Genomic DNA, 16,863 nt, shown 5'->3' on the forward strand with positions numbered 1-16,863 from the left:
TCTTTTTCAGTGTTGTGGGGACAAGCAGTGGGGAGACTGGAGGCCCCACTTGGCTGTGATTCTGTCAAATCAGGCTGGGGATTCGGAGCTGCACCAACGTGCTATTGTCACCATGGGGGACACCTTGGGTAAGTGGAAGCCTGCGCTGCCCCCTGCTCCTCTAGGGTATCTCCAGGCTGCTTTAAATACCTGTCCCTAGATTCTGAGATTCTGTGAAGGCCAGTCTATGCCCCAGGCCCAGGAGCTCTGCAGTTCCTCCCTGTATCTCTGCTCCCCAGAATCTCCACAGCAAGCCAGAGCAGGCCAGCCCGACACTTGGTGTTCTGATGCTGCAGACTCTCCTCTCTGCAGCCTCTTCTCTGCCCCTGGTGACTCCCCTGTACATGGAGAAGCACAGAGGACAACGTTCCTGCTGCTGTCAGTCCTTCAGTGACGCAGCTCCGTCAGTTAGGGAATTCTGTTTCTGCCTGGACTACTTTTAAAAATCACGATAATAATAGCAGCCTTTAGTCTTTTACTCTGAAGTCTTTACTTCTGTCATCTGTCTAAACACAGCCTTGTGAGCACTTAGAGGCTAGTGCATGTTCCAGATGAGTGGTTCTTTAATTTGCTCAAGGGGCAGAACATCTAGAAACCCTGGTGTTCTGTGTGGAACTCCGTGAACGCTGCTCTGTTAAACCTGAAGTAGTCACGCGTCAGGTGCTGCCAAGAGGTGGGGTTGTTCAGCACTCTGGACGAGAGGTACCCATGTTTGTGGAGCCCCTCCTGAGCCAGGCACCTTGCTAGGGACTTGACTGACTGGAATTCATTCCATCTGGTTTAAGAATTGCTTCTTACATAGGGCCACTTCTTTGCTCAGGTGGAGACAGCCCTACTCACCCCGCATCATCATGAAGGACTAAAGTGTTTAGAAAATTCCTATGGAAAATCCATTAGGGAGAATGAGAATAGGGCCTTATTCTGGCTGAAGAGAACTGAAATGTAACACCTGAGGTCATAAGTCGGGTCAGTGAAGGGGGGGGCGGGGCGCTGCAGGGGCTGTGACTTGGCCTATGAGAAGCTTGTTGATTTACTCCGGTGAGGCTTCTCCCCTGACCCCCAAGTCCACCCTTGCATCTCTCTCTCTCCCACCCACACTGTGGGACCCCACACGGCGGGCTCCATGACTGGGTCCTGTTCTGCTCCTCCCACAGCAGGGAAAGGGCTGGTGGAGGCCGCTCACTTCTGCTATCTCGTGGCTCACGTGCCCTTTGGCCACTATACTGTGAAGACGGACCATCTGGCCTTGCTGGGCAGCAGCCACAGGTATGTGACTTCGTGGGAAAGGGAATAGCAAAGATGTTTGCCACGGGACTGTTGTAGCCCTTGCTGGGTTTCAAGGTGTCACTGTTTATTTTTCCTGGGAACTTTAGCTGCTGCTGCGCTAGCTCACCACCAGGGGGCCTCAGACCCCAGGTCCTGCTCTGCGAAAAGGGCCAGCTGGTGCCTTTGAGTTGTATTGTGCCACTCTGGACACTAGGTGGCATCCTGGTCCCACAACCAGAGATCCTCTCTAAAGAAACCCACCACAGCAAAACCCAAATCCCCAACCCACAACCCCCCTGGGCTGCTTCTAGGAGGCCACCCCAGGAAAAATAGGGAAGTGGAAGAAGTTTATGTTCCCCTCCTTGGAGCCCCAGCACCCCTACGATGACTGTGCACAAGTCCCTCAGAGCCCACTGGGGGGCTTATTACTCTCTGTTGGCTGTGATACCAGGTTTTTCACACAGGGGAACCTCAGCAAGCCTTTAGAGAATGAGTAGATGGACAGGCAGACAAGCTTAGTCCCTAGCAGTAACAGTTAGGATTTCTGAAGCTCTTGGGGCACTATTTCCCATGTTACAGATCTATCCTAGAGGAGGGTATATTTTCCATCTCATGGAGGAGGGAAACCAAGCCACAAAGGAGTTAAAAAGAGCTTGCCCCAGCCACTATGCCAGGCTGGATGTGGGGTCCAGACAGCCAGCTGCGAAGTCTGCTCCTGTGACACTTGCCCCCAGCTGCTGCCACCTTAGCGGCGACCACGTCATAGCCTGTTGTCTCGGGACCCTGGTCTCCACGCACAGTTAGCTCATCAGAGGGCCAGATGTGACAACAAGGGTGTTTGGACTAATACGTCCCCTTCCATTTCATGATAAATGAGGACACTTCTTGAGGCAATGTTCTAACCCCCAGGAATAACCCTGGTGACTGTGATTTCAGACACCATGGCAAGCTGTTCAGGGAAGAATGATCTGAGGGGCATGTGGGACACTGGTGGCCCCTCAGATTACACTCACCATGTCCTCCTCCTTGCTGAATGAGCATCCAGTGCAAGGCTGCCATTGCTCTCTGGCTCAGCTGTCCTCTGTCCTCTGCAAGGCCTTCTTTCCTGAGCGCACCTGGAGGGCCCTATGACTCCCTCTTCTGTGCCCCTGTGCTCAGGCTGGGGTGACTTTCCTGGGACATGCCAGGGTTTGGGGCACAAAGGCCAGTGCTTGGTATGTTTAAGAGGACTCAGTACCTTATTCTCCAGCAAAGAAGGCTGAGGAGGACCTCCTCTCTCAGCCTCTGCCTCCTACTGTCCAGGTGCAGAGCTCTGCTCTGCATCCCAGAGCAGACCTGCAGTCTCTTGGAGCCTCCCTGAGATCAGCCCAGGATGAGGCTCTGCCCAGAGGATGCAGCTGGTTTGGGGTCTACTAGGACTTAGCTCTGTCCCTCACTCCCCAATCTCTTTTATTATTATTCTCTGGTTTTAGCCAAGAGTTTTTGAAATTCGCAACAACCGAGGCTATCCAGAGGACGGAAATCTTCGAGTACTGCCAGATGCTGGGCCGCCCCAAGTCCTTCATCCCCTCTTTTCAGGTAACTGAACCCGGTTGAGGGCACCAGCTGAGCTGTGCAGGCTCTGGGCAGCTGGATTCCCAGCTTTGTGTTTGGCACATACTTCCCGGGGCTAAGGCATCGACCGTATTTCTCCTCATTAGTGTGAGAATGGGGAGGTTAGGATTTCTTTTCATGTCCCCTAAAGGTCTACATTTTACAATATGAAAGCGGAACCTGGCAGATGCCTCTCTGCTGGAGGCTCCTGCCTCACTCCAGGCACAGGAGAATCCTGCTTGCCGTTCTGGGCCCGCCTCCTCCCACATCAGCCCTCTCTCCTCTTCTCTTGCTGCCGCCTCTTCCTCCTCCTCCTCCTCTTCCTCCTCCTCCTCCTCCTCCTCCTCCTCTTCCTCCTCCTCCTCCTCCTCCTCCTCCTCCTCTTCCTCCTCCTCCTTCTTTTCCTCCTCCTCTTTCCTCCTCCTCCTCCTTCTCCTCCTTCCTCCTCCTCCTTCTCCTCCTCCTCGTCCTTCTCCTCCTCCTCCTCCTTCTCTTCCTCCTTCTCCTTCTCTTTCTACTCCTCCTCCTCCTTCCCCTCCTTCTCCTCCTCCTCCTCCTCCTCCTCCTTCTCCTTCTCTTCTTTCTCCTCCTTGTTCTCCTCTTCCTTCTCCTCCTCCTCCTCCTCCTTCTCCTCCTCCTTCTCACCTCCATAGCAACCTGCCCAGAGGGAGGCCCAGGGAGTTGGATGCCCACCCAGGGCACTTGCCTTCCCCTCCTTCTGACACTGCCCCTTGGCCCTCCTTCCCCACTCTGTCCTTGGCCCTCAACCTTCTCCCCTCTGAGGGCTTCAGTGGGTCAGGTGGGGCCCATGCTGAGGTTCTGTTCTCTCTTCTCCCCTTCTCTACTTGGTGTCCATTGTCACTTATATTCATGGTGACTAATGGTGATAATCGCATCCTCCTGTGCTCCCAGGTCCATGAAGCTTCCTCTCTTCCTCCTGCTGGTGGACTGTCGTGCAGCCCTCCGTGGCCTTGGCTGTGGCCTTGGTGCCATGGTGCCTGCACTCTGGAGCTGGCCTGAGCTGGAGCCGGTTCATTTCTGTAGTGCACTGGAACGGAGCTGGACCCAGGGTGACTGCTCTCACTGTCCAGACGATGGCGGCCACAGCCAGGGCCCCCTTTGACATTTTTTTAAACATTTATTTTTTAGTTGTAGTTGGGCACCATACCTTTATTTCACTTATTTATTTTTATGCAGTGCTGAGGATCCAACCCAGGGTGCCTCACAGTGAGGCCAGGGCTCTGCCACTGAGCCACACCCCAGCCCCTCCCTTTGACCTTGAACTCACGTTGCCTTCATTTTCTTTCTTTACGTGGCAGCTACCTAATTTCCCTACTGGAATTGTCTTCTTTAGGCAGAGACTATTTCTTTTCTTAATTTTTAAAAAATATTTGTTTCAATTAGTTACACATGACAGTAGAATGCACTTTGATACCTCATAAATAATGAAGTAAAATTTCTCATTCTTCTGGTTATACATTATGTAGAATCCCACTGTCACATAGGTATATATGTAGGTAGGGTAATAAGGTCTGATTCACTTTATTATCCTTCCTACCTCTGTCCCCTTCCCCTCGCTTCACTCCCTGCTGCTGGGACTGCAAATTGGTGCAACCATTATGCAAAGTGGTATGGAGATTCCTCAGAAAACTTGGAATGGCACCACCCTTTGACCAGCTACCCCGCTTCTTAGTTTATACCCAAAGGACTTAAAATCAGCAAACTACAGTGATGCAGCCACATCAATGTTTATAGGAGCTCAACTCACAATAGCTAAACTCTGGAACCAACCTAGGTGTCCTCAATAGATGAATGGATAAAAAAATGTTTTACACACACACAACACACACACACACACACACACACACACGATGGACTATTACTCAGCTTTAAAAAAGAATGAAATTATGGTATTTGCTGGTTAATGGATGGCGCTGGAGAATATCATGCTAAGTGAAATAAGCCAATCTCCAAAAAGCAAAGGCTGAATGTTTTCTCTGATATGTGGATGCTAATTCACAGTGGGGGGTGGGTAGGGAAGAACTGAAACCTTTTCTGCTGACTCCTTGTGTCTCCTTCAGTGCTGGGTATTGAGAGTGTGCACAGCAACAATAACTGCACACACACACACAACACAACCTTGGAACAAATGACTGTATTATTATAAAGAAATGATGCGTTGGGTATTGCCTCTTCCTTCAGAGTCTTGCCAGAGACCGACCCCTCCCAGCAGACATTGCCCCTCAGCTCTTCCCATGGCTCCCCTAAGGGGGGAGGCTTGGGGGGGCACTCTGGCCTCTTTTCACTGCCTTGTTTATTTGTCCCAGTGCTCAGTGGTTTTGGTGCTGCTCTGGGCTGATAGTGTTGAGAGCAGCTGGTTGCCCTGGGTGTCCCAGCTTCCTGGCATCCTGCTACGGTGCTTCTTGTGCGTGATCTCTAACCCTGTGGGGAAGGCAGGGTTAACTCCCTCCCACTCCGTTTACAAAAGAGGAAACTGAGGCGCAGAGGGTCCCAAGTTATCGATGCTCTTCTCTCACATACCGTGTGTTGCAAGTCTTTATATGGGTGATCTCACTGAATTTTCACAACGACCAAAGGGGTAGGTGGCATGGCGAACCCCATGCTGCAGTAAGGAAACAGAAGCACACAGAGGTAGGTAACTAGTTACCTAGCCTGTGTCAAGCTTGGCTGTGATCGGGTCTTCTAGCACCCAGTCTTTGGGCTTGGTCCTGCTTGGCCCTCGTGCTTGTGTGAGAGCTCACCTGTCTTGTCTGCACCCGTGGGCTCTAAGCCCTTTGTGCTGAGTCTGTTTTTGCCTCTTCCTGTGTGTCCTGAGCTTGGTGTTAGGCTCTCTGGGATGTGGGCTGCTGGGGAAGAAGTCAGTCCTCCCGTGTCTTTCCCCAGTGACCAGGGCCTGGGAGGGTGAGCTGAGATGACCCCATCCCTTGCTCTATAATGTAGGAGCTACTGGCTGGATTTGGAGCTGTGCCCGTGCACAGATAAAATGCCCCGGATGGCACAGGGCCCTTGATATCTGGATGCCAGAGCTAGCAGAACCAGCAATCAGCTGACTTCCAAGAAGTCTTATCTGCGTTTCTCTCTGTCCCTGCCTGGATGGACTCACCCCAGCCCCTTCTCTTCACAGGTATATAAGCTCCTTTATGCTTCCCGTCTGGCAGATTATGGCCTGGCCTCCCAGGCCCTGCATTACTGCGAAGCCATCGGCGCAGCTGTCCTGAGCCAGGGAGAGAGTAGTCACCCTGTGCTATTAGTGGAGCTCATCAAGGTGAGTGTCTCAAAGGGTCCTCTGCAGGAGTTTTATCTTCAGTGTTCAGAGAAAGCTATTGTAGAGCAGCTTAGACTTCACATTTCATCTTCTTTGAACATGCTGCAAAATTGGAACCCACAGCTGTCTTTGACCACATAAGCGTGCCCCGATGTGATAAGCACAGAGAAGGATGTGCTGGGTGGGGGGTGGTGAGATCTGGGGGCTGGAAACCAGGCATGTGCTCCTTGAGACATTCATTCTTGCATCTGCTTTTCTGGTACAGTAAAACAGTGTGCCATTGTGAGTTGTTCTAATCACAAAAGCCAGCATTAGAAAATATATTTTAGTTGATTAAAACAGGAAATGATCCTTATTAAAATGCCTTTAAACGCATGGAATATTTTATCACATATGGGATACATTTAAAAAGAAAACAAAAAACATATCAACCCTTAGTTCCTGGGGAAGTAAACAACAATCAGGCAAATAGTTGTTCCAATTAATTGAAGAAAAATCCATTAGCTGTGGAGCAAAAGGCAGCTTGTCCTTAAGGTTTTGCTTTGGCTTAGAGGAGGCCCACGTTTTGGATTCTGTAACAGGTAAACCTTGTGGTGCTGACTTCCTGTTCCCTGAAATTTCTGGCAACAGGTTGATGATTGCAAGGGGCTTTGGGACCCAGGATGGATGATTGGGGTTTGGGGACACGATCATGGAATGAAGCCTCTCAGTGACCTCAGCCACCTGGGAGCTGTTAGAAGTGCAGGTCCCAGGCTCCACCCAGGAGGCTGGAATCAGAATTAGCCTTTGTAACAAGGTCCTGGGTGACTCCTGTGGGCCCTGAAGTTTGGAGGCCCTCTTACAGAGAAATGGCCAGGAACCATTTCTCATCATATTTTGTGTAGCATCCAACACCAAAATGGGCTACTTGTTTTAAGTGTGCTGCCATTTTGGGAGGGCATCTGCTGGATCTCCTGTTTCTTGTTCTTTCAAACTGAACTTACAAGTTACTTATGGCTCTTTCTCCTTTCCGCCCGTTTCCCACCCTCTTCCCTGTCTTCTATTTTTCCCTCTCCTCTTGGCCCTTCTGGCCTTCTGGAAACCCGGCACAGCTGGCAGAGAAACTGAAGCTGTCAGATCCTCTGGCTTTAGAAAGACGCCGTGGGGACAGGGACCAGGAGCCAGATTGGCTACTTCAACTGCGGAGGAGGCACAGGGAGCTGGAGGTGAGGAGGAAGGAGCTGCGTTTCCCTCTTCACTCCCCTAGAAATAGAATAAGCTCACCAAGTGGCTGCGGAGCCTCCCACCGTCCCTGCTACCCAGGCTGTGTCCTGGGAAGGGTGGGACTCCCAGGGACCTGTGGCTGCTTCTCTTCCCGGTCTGAACTATGTCTGCATGTGACACAAGGGGGCGCACTTCCAAACCACTCTTGCCACCCTTCTCTGAGGTCCCAAAGAATGTGTTTCGTGACCATCAAAGCTTCCCCATCTCTGCTAGGAACAATGGATCACAGTGGACCTGTGTCACTTTCATGTAAAGTAGGGCAATTGCTTAAAAGACTTCCGGGCCTTTTCTCTTTGTTCTGACAATTGCAAAAGCTGCTGGCCGTAATCAGAACCTAATTGGAGCAGGGCCTCCCCCATTTTCTTTCTTCCACTCTGCTCTGAAGAAAGGACAAAGTGGATTTTTAAAAGCATGCAGCCTTTTCTCCCTCCTTCTGCTGCGGACTCTGAGGCCTACAATTTAGTTCTTTCTATCTGCCCCTCACTCTGGGGAGAATGGATGTGTTGGTTTGCGGCCATCTCTGTGGCTCTAGCCAGTGTCCTGGGCCCTGAGCACGCAGTAGTCCCCTTTCCTTGTCGCTTCCACTGGAATTTTCTTGTTGACTTAATTTTTCAACGATCTTGTCCCCTGTCCTTGTTGTTCTTAGGCCGCTTAAAAGGATTTTACTTTATTTTGAATAGCAAAAGGCAGCAGGAGACGTTGGAGATCCTCCTTCTGCTCGCTCAGATATTTCAGGAGCCAGAGGAAGAATGACAGGTATCCAAAACGATGCACGGACACTGGATGGGACTGTAGTAGATGAGGTAGCTTAGGAAGTGCCACCCTTGCGTCCCCATTGCTCCAGCTGCTCCCCCATAGGCTTCTGTGGGTCTCACACCCGGACACTTCTAAATCCCTGCGCTGTGAGAGTTTCTGTCTCATAGTCGGGCTTCTTTTTTTCTGGTACCAGGGATTGAACCCAGGGATGCTTAACCCCTGAGCCACATCCCCAGGCCTTTTTATTTTGGGACAAGGCTTCACTAGGTTGCTTAGGGCCTCACTAAGTTGCTAGGGCTGGCTTTGAACTTGTGACCGCCTCAGCCTCCTCAGCCTTTGGGGTCACGGGCACCTGCCACTGTGCCCAGCTCACAGTCAGGCTTTTAAGTGCCTCTTATGCGTGTTGCTTCACCTATATTAGTGCCTTCTCCCACCTGGATAAGTTTCTTGAGGCCAGAAATCATAGGTTACCTGTGTCGAAGGTGATTGCTGGGACATTGGACGCTCTGGAGATTTTGGAGCTCTCGGTTGCCATCTCACCATGAAATAAGTGTGTTTCAAAGGACGTCACCCCTGTTCCTCCTTCAGGATGCCTCTGAAGGGCTGGTCAGCAGGCGTTATGCCCTCAATTACCTCCATATCCTTTTCCCCAGTTACCACCCTGGTGGGGTCAGGCAAGGGCTCTCGTGGCTTCCCTCCTGGCCATGTCCAGCCTTTGGCACTTCCTTCAGGGAAGAGCAGAAGGTGGGGAGAGAGGAAGAGGGAGAGAGGAGGGCCTTGCTTTCTGCTTCTGGGATTTGCCACTGAGCCACAGGGCTGCGGAGGTGCAGGCTGGGGAGAGCCAGGCTGGTGTCTCAGGATGGCTGCTTCCTGGCAGCCCTGTCTGCTGATGCCTAGTGGAGCAGTGGGCTAGCGGCCTACCCCAGACCCCGACCTTGTGGCCCGGTCACTTCCCACATCCACACCTTAGGTGTATCTTATCAGCAGGGTCCCTTCCAGGGCAAATGTGCTCTGATTCTTTAAAAGTAAGGTTGTGGTTTCTAAGGTCCAATTTGTTTTTTTTAAAAATATTTTTATAGTTGTAGATAGACACTATATATACTTATTTTTAAGTGGTGCTGAGGATCAATCTCAGGGCCTCATACATGTGAGGCAAACTCTCTACCACTGAGCTACAACTTCTGCCCCCAAATTTGAGTTTTTAACTAGAAGTTTCCTGGGTTTCCAAAACCCAAGTCCATTAGGAACTCCTTAGTGGAGAGTTTATCCAAAAATTAAAAGGTGTGGCATTAGATGGGATGGTAATTTTTTCCTCCTGATCCCTGGGTTAAGGACTCAGAGATCCTTCTAGGAAGTGGGGAGGATAGTCCTTTAAGCAGCACCGAGAGGTGTAACTGTCATTCTGTGCTTTGCTAGTCATCACTGAAGCCACGCCAAGGGCTGGTCCTTGGGACTGTGTTCTAAGAGGACAAGGGCAGGGAGGTTTCTGATGTTATTAGTCTTCAGATGGTGCTCTCAGTCTCGCTGTTTCTTTGCCTTTCATCCTTAGACACTTCCTGCCAGGATCTTTTGGGACATCAAGGCCACTCAGAAGTCCCTGGGTACCACTCAGCTCTGTGGCCAACACCTGAGCAGATGGGCCTCCCTGAGCCCAGCCCACAGCAGCCCTTCCCCCTGCAGCAGGGCCCCTACCCAGTGGGAGGAGGTTCAGGGCACATGGAGGCACCGGTGCCTCTCTACTCGGTTCCTGAGACCCGTCTCCCAGAGCCCAGCAGTGACAGTGGCGGTGACAGTGTGGCAGTGACAGGGGCTCCTGGAGGAAGGGCCTGGGAGGAAGCACTGCAGATACACCCTCCCTCTGGTAAGACCTGCTGGCCGGTGGATGCCTTGGGAGCACAGCTGTGGTGGGAGGAAGCCGGTGAGGGGGGTGCAGGGCCTGGGAGGAGGTGGGGTTGGAGCTGGGGAAGGCAGGGGCGTGGGCGAGCACGTGTCCCAGGCCGCCTCTCCCCTGGGACAGGTAGAGCAGGACACACAGTCCCTCCCGCCCTCTCCTGGGCCACAGAGTCTCCAGGGAGCCACTGCAGGGTAGAGAAGTAAGGAAAATGCCACCTGTGCCTCGTTCACATGGCACCGCAGGGCAGGCCCGGCCGGACCCTCTCCCTGAGTCCTCCTACACCCAAGAGCTCATTGTCAGGGACTGTGGCAGGAACCTGTGCCCCTGTCCCAGTTCTGCTTCTTCAGGTCCAGGAGACCTTGGACAGCAGGGGCTGAGTGTGGGGGATTGATGCTGGGTCATACCCGCACAGTGCTGGGAGCCACAGGGGAGGACTAGATTCTTGGACCTTCTAAAATAAGACCCTGGCCAAGATGGAGACTTCCATGGAGCGGAGGCTGGGGGATCCCTGTCTCTCGCTCCCTGTTACTCTGATTTCCCAAATCCCAGCGTGTCCTGGGGTGGCTGGCCACGCAAGTGGGCTTTGCATTTCCTGTGACCTCCTTGTGGACACAGGCTCCTGGCTGCTCTCCTGGGAAAATCATCTCCCTTCTGCAGGATGGGGGTGGGAAGCACAAATGCGGGTCACTCTCCTTGTTTCCGTTTGGTGCTACAGGAGAGAGCGCAGCATCCCAAGACACCTCTTGGCAACTCGATGATCCAAAGGACATTTCCAAACCTCAGGTGAAAGAACAAAGCGTGAGTGAGGACGATGCCTACTCAATGGCCCCGGGGGCTTGGCCACACTCCAGCTCCTCCCTGGTGTGGGGAACGTTCTCCTCCGCGTCACACCTGGTCTCTCCTGATTCTTTCCACACAGTCCTGGCATTTGGAGGGAGGCTGAGTTCTTGCTTATGCTCAGCCCCACCCACCTGTGCTCTGGAGGAGGGAGCAGCACAGCTGGCTCAGTTCTGGCCCCAGGGACCTCTGTCCCTTTCCTGCCTCATCCTCCCCAAAGCTCTCAGAACCTGCGCCCCTGTAGGAGACTTTGATTTCTATTTCCTTATTTTAATTTGTACCTTGCTTTATATCAAAGAAAGACCTATGGCAGCTGTGACGGTGCCCGTTATGTCTTTTCTCCTTGGTGGGTCTGGGAGGTGACGGAGGCGGCCATGTCTAATTAATCATCCCATCCAGCTGCTGATTGAATGTGCCCCTTCGCTGGGCATTGGGCAGCTTTGGTACCAAACTGCAGATGTTGTGTTAGGAAATGAGCTCTAAGTGCCTCAGGTTCTCTGGTTGCTACGTTTCTTGGGCTTGGGGGTCTCTGTGGGTTGTTTCCAGGCCCTCTTCATCTTCAGTAGTAGCTTCCCTGGCTCCTACACCAGGCCTTGACGTGGTTCTAGAGCAGAAGCAGAGCAGCCCAGACTCCCCAGGGTGGGGGGACACGAAGGCTGGATTTGACACCAGCCTTGCCTCAGACCTTCAGCAAGTCATTTGTATTTTCATGGCTAAGACTTGCTTCCTCCTCAGTAAGATACGGACTCCCTGAGACACCGTCCCTTGGATTTACTGAGTAGGTGGGGCGAGAGAGAGCGTGTGTGGAAATATGCTGTGTGACCTGCTAAGTGCTTATGCGAAGTCTGGGTCTTTATCAAAATCCAGGCCCCACCGGCCCCCAGAGCGCACAGTTTCTCTGAGAGTTCCACCAACTTGGGCCAGGAAGACCAGGAAGAGTCCTCTGAGGAAGCGGATCAGAAACCTTCCCCAAATGCTGCAGAGAGAGAGAAGCCGGGAGACGTGAAGGAGAACGCGAAGGTGGAGGGACTGGACCTTCTCTTCCCATCCTTCCTTCCTCTTCTGCTTCCTTCCCAAATAGTGGGCAGAATAGGAATCTGGACTAATCTGGACCAGGGAAGCGGTGTCCCCTTCCTTCCAGCCTTTGTCTCTCACTGGGGGCAGTTAATCTCACAGTCACTGGGGGGAAAGGAATCTACAGGCCATAAAAATCCCTCTTTGCCTTCCAGAGCTCAGGATTTGGCTGGTTCAGCTGGTTTAGGTCGAAGCCCACAAGCAACGTGTCACCCTCTGGAGAGGAGGACACCTCAGACAGCACGGACTCGGAGGTAACCTCCGTGGGAGGGGAAGGGAGTCCCCTCCATGTGGGCCTTCCAGGGGACATCTCTCCAGCTCTGTGGAGCTGTGGGCTGCATCCGACTCCACCCTAGCCTGAATGAAACAGAGTCTTTGCATTGGGAGGTGATTGTAGGAAAGAAATTGGTTCTGGGAGGGCCAGGGCAGATTTCAAAAAGTCTTAATGATCAGGACAAAGGATTTTAACTTCAAAAGACCAACAGGAGGGAGCTGATCTGAATTACTCTGAGTGGAGTTGCAGGCCCTTTGGGGAGAGCACGCCAGTGGCTGGTGCAGGCGGCGACCACTGTTGCTGGTGTGGGACGCATTGCATGAATTTGTTAACCACCAATGTCCTCAGTGCTGCCTTTCTCCACAAAGCAGGAGCCCCCCAGAGCATCCTCTCCCCACCAGGGACTCTCACCCATGCCTCTTCTTGAGTCTCCACCTCTGCCTGGTGCTGGCGCCTCCTCCAGGGGCACAGGTACCTGCGACCTCTGGGCTGCTTGTGGGGTCATGGTGCTCTTGGGGGTGGAGGTGCCTTCAGGGAGTGGGGACTCCTCCCCAGTCCTGAGCAGAGGGAACGGCTTTGACTCTTGGCCTTCTAGGTGGGGGAGACCTTGGAAGATCCTCGTCCAGTGGGGCAACAGCCGAGGGCACTGGAACTGGGGGGTTCTCGGAGCTTGAGGTGAGCAGCCCCCTGGAGCCGAGGCCTCCGCAGGGCTGTGTGTGTGGGTGAGCCTGGGCTTCAGCGTGGCCTGGAGGTGTGCCGCCTGTGTAGGGCTGGCCCGTGGGGAGTGTGGAGAGAGTCTGCATTAGTTTCTTCGGTTGATATGACAAAGCCCCACGGACAGGAGGGCTTAAACAGCAGAATCGATTTCTCACAGTTCTGAAGACTAGAAGTACAAGATCAAGGTGTCGGCTCTTGTGCAGCCTTGCTGCTTGGCTTGGTGACGGCCGCCTTCTCCGCGTGTCTTCTCGTGATCTTTCCTGTGTGTGCCTGTGTTCAAAATCCCTTCTTTCTAAGGATACCAGTCATGCTGGGCTAGGCAGCCACATGGCCCCTTTAAAGATGCCATCTCAAGCACAGTCACATTCTGAGATATCAGGGATAGGGCTTTGTCATGACTTTTTGGAGGGACACAATTCAGCTCATGCAGTTTCCTTAGGTGGGTTCTGGAGGACGCCTCTCTCCTGCCTGGGTGGGGGCTGGAATCCACGGGTGCCCTTGGCTGGGGCTGTGATCAGTTCTTCATGAGTCCTCCACATCACTAGGGATTTCCTGCCTGTTGCTAGGAAAGCAGTTTTGTTTCTTGAAGCCTGATTAGAGCACTTTGGAGTGTTTTAGGCCTTCTGCAGGATGTGGTGTGCTTTTGGACTCTGGCTCTGTCTGCCTGCTCGCTGCAGGTACAGCAGCACCTGAGCCTCTGCATTGCTGGCCGGATCTGGGGGTGGGTTGAGCCCACTTGAGCCACGTTTGTTTGCTGTCTATGTCTTGGCATGTTGTCTCATGCCAAGTCAATGCTGAGGGAAGGCTTTGGTGTTCTCACTTGGGCCACTCACTGGGTTTCCATTGTGTTCCTTCCCAGGGTGTCTCTTCTGAGCTCTATTCCAGACCTGGCGTTCTTCCTCCACCTGCCTTGAAGGGGGCTGTTCCGCTCTACAACCCATCTCAGGTTCCCCAGGTAAGGACGCCCTCAGCGGGAGGGTCAGGAGCACAGGTTTTGAATGCAGGAGGCCTGGGTTTCTCATCCGCTGTACCACTTACTGTGGGGACCTATGTTTCAGCTACTGCATCTGAGGTATGGGATTATTAGAAGCTACCTCACAGATGTGAGTGTGAAGTGCTTTGTACCTAGAAGATACTCAATAAATGAGGGCATTAGAAACACTGCTCTTGACCTTTAACGGGCTTGATTTGTGAGAGCCACAGTTGGTGCTGGTAGCAGTGGTGTGCGTATACCATCCCTCCATCCCGGGGTGAGAGGAGCCAAGCTCCCTGCTCCTTAGGGACTTGGGATTTAACTCATGCTAATGTGGCATTTGGCCTCCCTCTTTATACAATCAAATTTCTTTTCACTGTATTTGGGAGGTGAGGGTAGATCATGAGAATACAACCTTGGGAAGCCACCTGCAGCCAGAACATTCTAGATAGACACTGGGTGTGTGCCTGTGTGTCAGACCTGAGCAGAGTCGTGCTGGGAGCTGTGCTCTGGCCTAATGTGTGTTCTTCTTTTTCAGCTCCCCAGGGCTCCCAGCCTGAGTCGGCCGAGCCGCCTAGCTCAGCGCCGCTACCCAACCCAGCCTTGCTGAGAAGGAACTTGGTCTCCAGCTCTTCTCTCAGGAGCACAGCTTTTCTATTACTCTGCCTTCCTCAGTCCCCATCCGCTCTGCCATGTCCAGGCCCTCAAGATAGCCATGCCAGCCTGTTGCCTCCACTGGCATTTGGTGGCAAGGGAACAGGATCCCCAAGGGACCGCTCACTCCAGGCTTAAGTCTAGCTTCAGCACGGTGGAAACTCAGATGGAAACTCAGATGGAAAATCTGGGTATAAGAGGAGCCAGGAGGCTTGAGAACCTCAGGAAAAGTTAGGTCCCCAACAATCCTGTGGCTCACATCGTTGGTGACCCCGCTGGGTGCTGCAGCAGGGCCTCAGAGCAACATTCCAAGAGCACATTGACCCCCCCCCCCTCCCCAGGCTTAGTTATAGAGAGTGCATCGTTCCAGTTTGCAAAGTTTTTACACTGCAACTCGATCACTGCTGCCCTTCAAGGATTCCCTCTTCAATGACATTTCAGCAATTTTCCTCCTGGTCCTAGTTTTCTGCATATTTTCTCTGTGGTTCAGATTAATTATATTTCCTCTCACTTTCTTAGCTGGTCCTATTTTTTCACATTCTGGCATCTGGCTATCAAGTTAGATTGCTGTAGGCATCATATTGTCATGGTAACTACTGAACCTAATGATGCAGATGGATGGAACATCAGTATAATAAATGATGGAAAACGTTTCCTAAAAATTCATCCTCTCCATGAGAGGGGAGGAATGAGTGTCTGATACTGTTAATTCTCCCTTCCTACCTCAGCCTTTTGCAAATTGATGTTCGGAAGTTCATTGGGGCCAGAGAGAGGAGGTGGGGGGGATATCTTGGAAATTTCCATTTCTCCTTTCAGACCCCAAATAGGAATGATTCTTGCTGTTTGTCAGACTTGCTGACAATTACTCCTCACAAAGAACAGTTTTCTTTTTGTATGTGTAATTGTACATACGGGTTTTGTACTTTAATGTACTACAGTTCTGATGTTGATAGCAATTAAACCTAGATAATTTTATAGAAAATGCCTGTCTCTGATTTTTGCAGAGGGAGAAAATACATTGATGGGCTCTTCCCTGAGTCTTTCTAATAATGGTTTTATTGTGTGGCCAGGTGTGAATAGCTGGAGAGAGCCTTTTGTTAGAACCCAGGGACTGGTCCTCTTAAACTTCCAAGTCTACTTGAGTATTATTATTATTTTTTTCAATTCAAAAAATATGGACAAAAGCTCCTTTGACACAAACCAAGTCACTTCACTAACTAAATGTTGCATGTTCTGCTCTTTAAAAAGTTTGTCACCTCTTAAATTAGAAAATGCATGCCCAAGTGTTTTGCATCTAGAAGGCTCTCAGTAAATGCCTGTGCCTGTTCTTCCTTAAAAGGCTGCAGCTGCTTCTGTTTGGTATCCTGACACCTAGTGGCAGTTCTGTGGCAGGAGCTTGGAGTTTCACAGGAGCCAAACTGCCTAGACTTGAATCCTGTCACATGCAGTTCACTTGTAACCTTGGGCAGGGCTACCTCACTGTCCCGTGCTTTACTTGTCTCACCTGTAAAAGAGGATGATAATAGTAATAGTACCTATCCTGTGGGGACATTGCAAGGATTAACCAAATCAAGTCCTACCCACTAGAAAGAGCACTCACGTCAAAGGAGGGGAGTGAAGACCAATAGGGCAAAGCCCTCAGATGCCTGGGAGCTCACTTCCTCCTCCCCAGGACGACTCGTGCAAGGGGCTGCTGTAGTGCTCAGCACAGCAGGCTCTGAGCGCGCTCACTTCCCAGGCAATAGAATACCTGGCAGTGACCATGTTTTCCACGAAGGGAAAGGTAGGCTGTTTCTGCGGGAGAGGCAGCAGGTTCCTGTGTTTATGCTAATCTGTCCTCAGGAGTTCTCACTCTGGCAAAGTCAGAATGTGGCCATTAATTTGTAGAGGCTTGGTTAAAACAAATCCCATTGGTCATTGGTCAGGGACGTCAGGTCCGGTAAGGGTCTGATAAAGTTCTTGGCTGCTTATCATCTTTGGCTGGGTGCTGGTGCCGGCATTGCTAAAGGTCATGGTCATTTTACAGCTTCAGCTGGTAAAACCCAGTCATGGTGAAATGAAGCATGTGCAGCTGTCAGAGAAAAGTGCGTCCCCTCCCCGCCTTTGTATGGTGGAAGCTCAGGCAGAGAGAGGGAATGGGAATGTGCTGGGGTTAGAGACCCCATCTCTGCTCTTCCACATCCTGGGAGAGGCTGCAGGGCTTGGGGAGAAGTTGGTGTTGGCTTGGTCACCTGTCC

The 16,863-nt window shown here is 51.9% G+C and overlaps 1 protein-coding gene across 19 annotated transcripts in view; it reads left to right on the plus strand.

The window, feature by feature from the left end:
* Sec16b (SEC16 homolog B, endoplasmic reticulum export factor) overlaps positions 1 to 15,279 on the plus strand; it is a 53,065-nt gene extending 37,786 nt beyond the window's left edge. For 14 of the 19 annotated variants that reach the window (XM_048809963.1, XM_015491763.2, XM_015491765.2 and 11 more), the window contains 14 exons: positions 11 to 128; positions 1,194 to 1,305; positions 2,778 to 2,883; positions 6,044 to 6,184; positions 7,276 to 7,389; positions 8,128 to 8,203; positions 9,753 to 10,064; positions 10,813 to 10,895; positions 11,802 to 11,954; positions 12,164 to 12,262; positions 12,651 to 12,753; positions 12,878 to 12,957; positions 13,859 to 13,954; positions 14,511 to 15,279. In XM_048809963.1, the coding sequence (XP_048665920.1) occupies positions 11 to 128; positions 1,194 to 1,305; positions 2,778 to 2,883; positions 6,044 to 6,184; positions 7,276 to 7,389; positions 8,128 to 8,203; positions 9,753 to 10,064; positions 10,813 to 10,895; positions 11,802 to 11,954; positions 12,164 to 12,262; positions 12,651 to 12,753; positions 12,878 to 12,957; positions 13,859 to 13,954; positions 14,511 to 14,582 (1,665 nt within the window). In that variant the 3' untranslated portion in view covers positions 14,583 to 15,279. The remainder of the gene's footprint in view (positions 1 to 10; positions 129 to 1,193; positions 1,306 to 2,777; positions 2,884 to 6,043; positions 6,185 to 7,275; positions 7,390 to 8,127; positions 8,204 to 9,752; positions 10,065 to 10,812; positions 10,896 to 11,801; positions 11,955 to 12,163; positions 12,263 to 12,650; positions 12,754 to 12,877; positions 12,958 to 13,858; positions 13,955 to 14,510) is intronic. The other 5 variants (XM_015491766.2, XM_048809969.1, XM_015491767.2 and 2 more) reach the window with 3 other exon arrangements.
* Positions 15,280 to 16,863: the final 1,584 nt, after the last annotated feature.

The sequence above is a fragment of the Marmota marmota genome, unplaced genomic scaffold, assembly GCF_001458135.2.
Source record: "Marmota marmota marmota unplaced genomic scaffold, marMar, whole genome shotgun sequence".
In the NCBI taxonomy this organism is placed as follows: domain Eukaryota; kingdom Metazoa; phylum Chordata; class Mammalia; order Rodentia; family Sciuridae; genus Marmota; species Marmota marmota.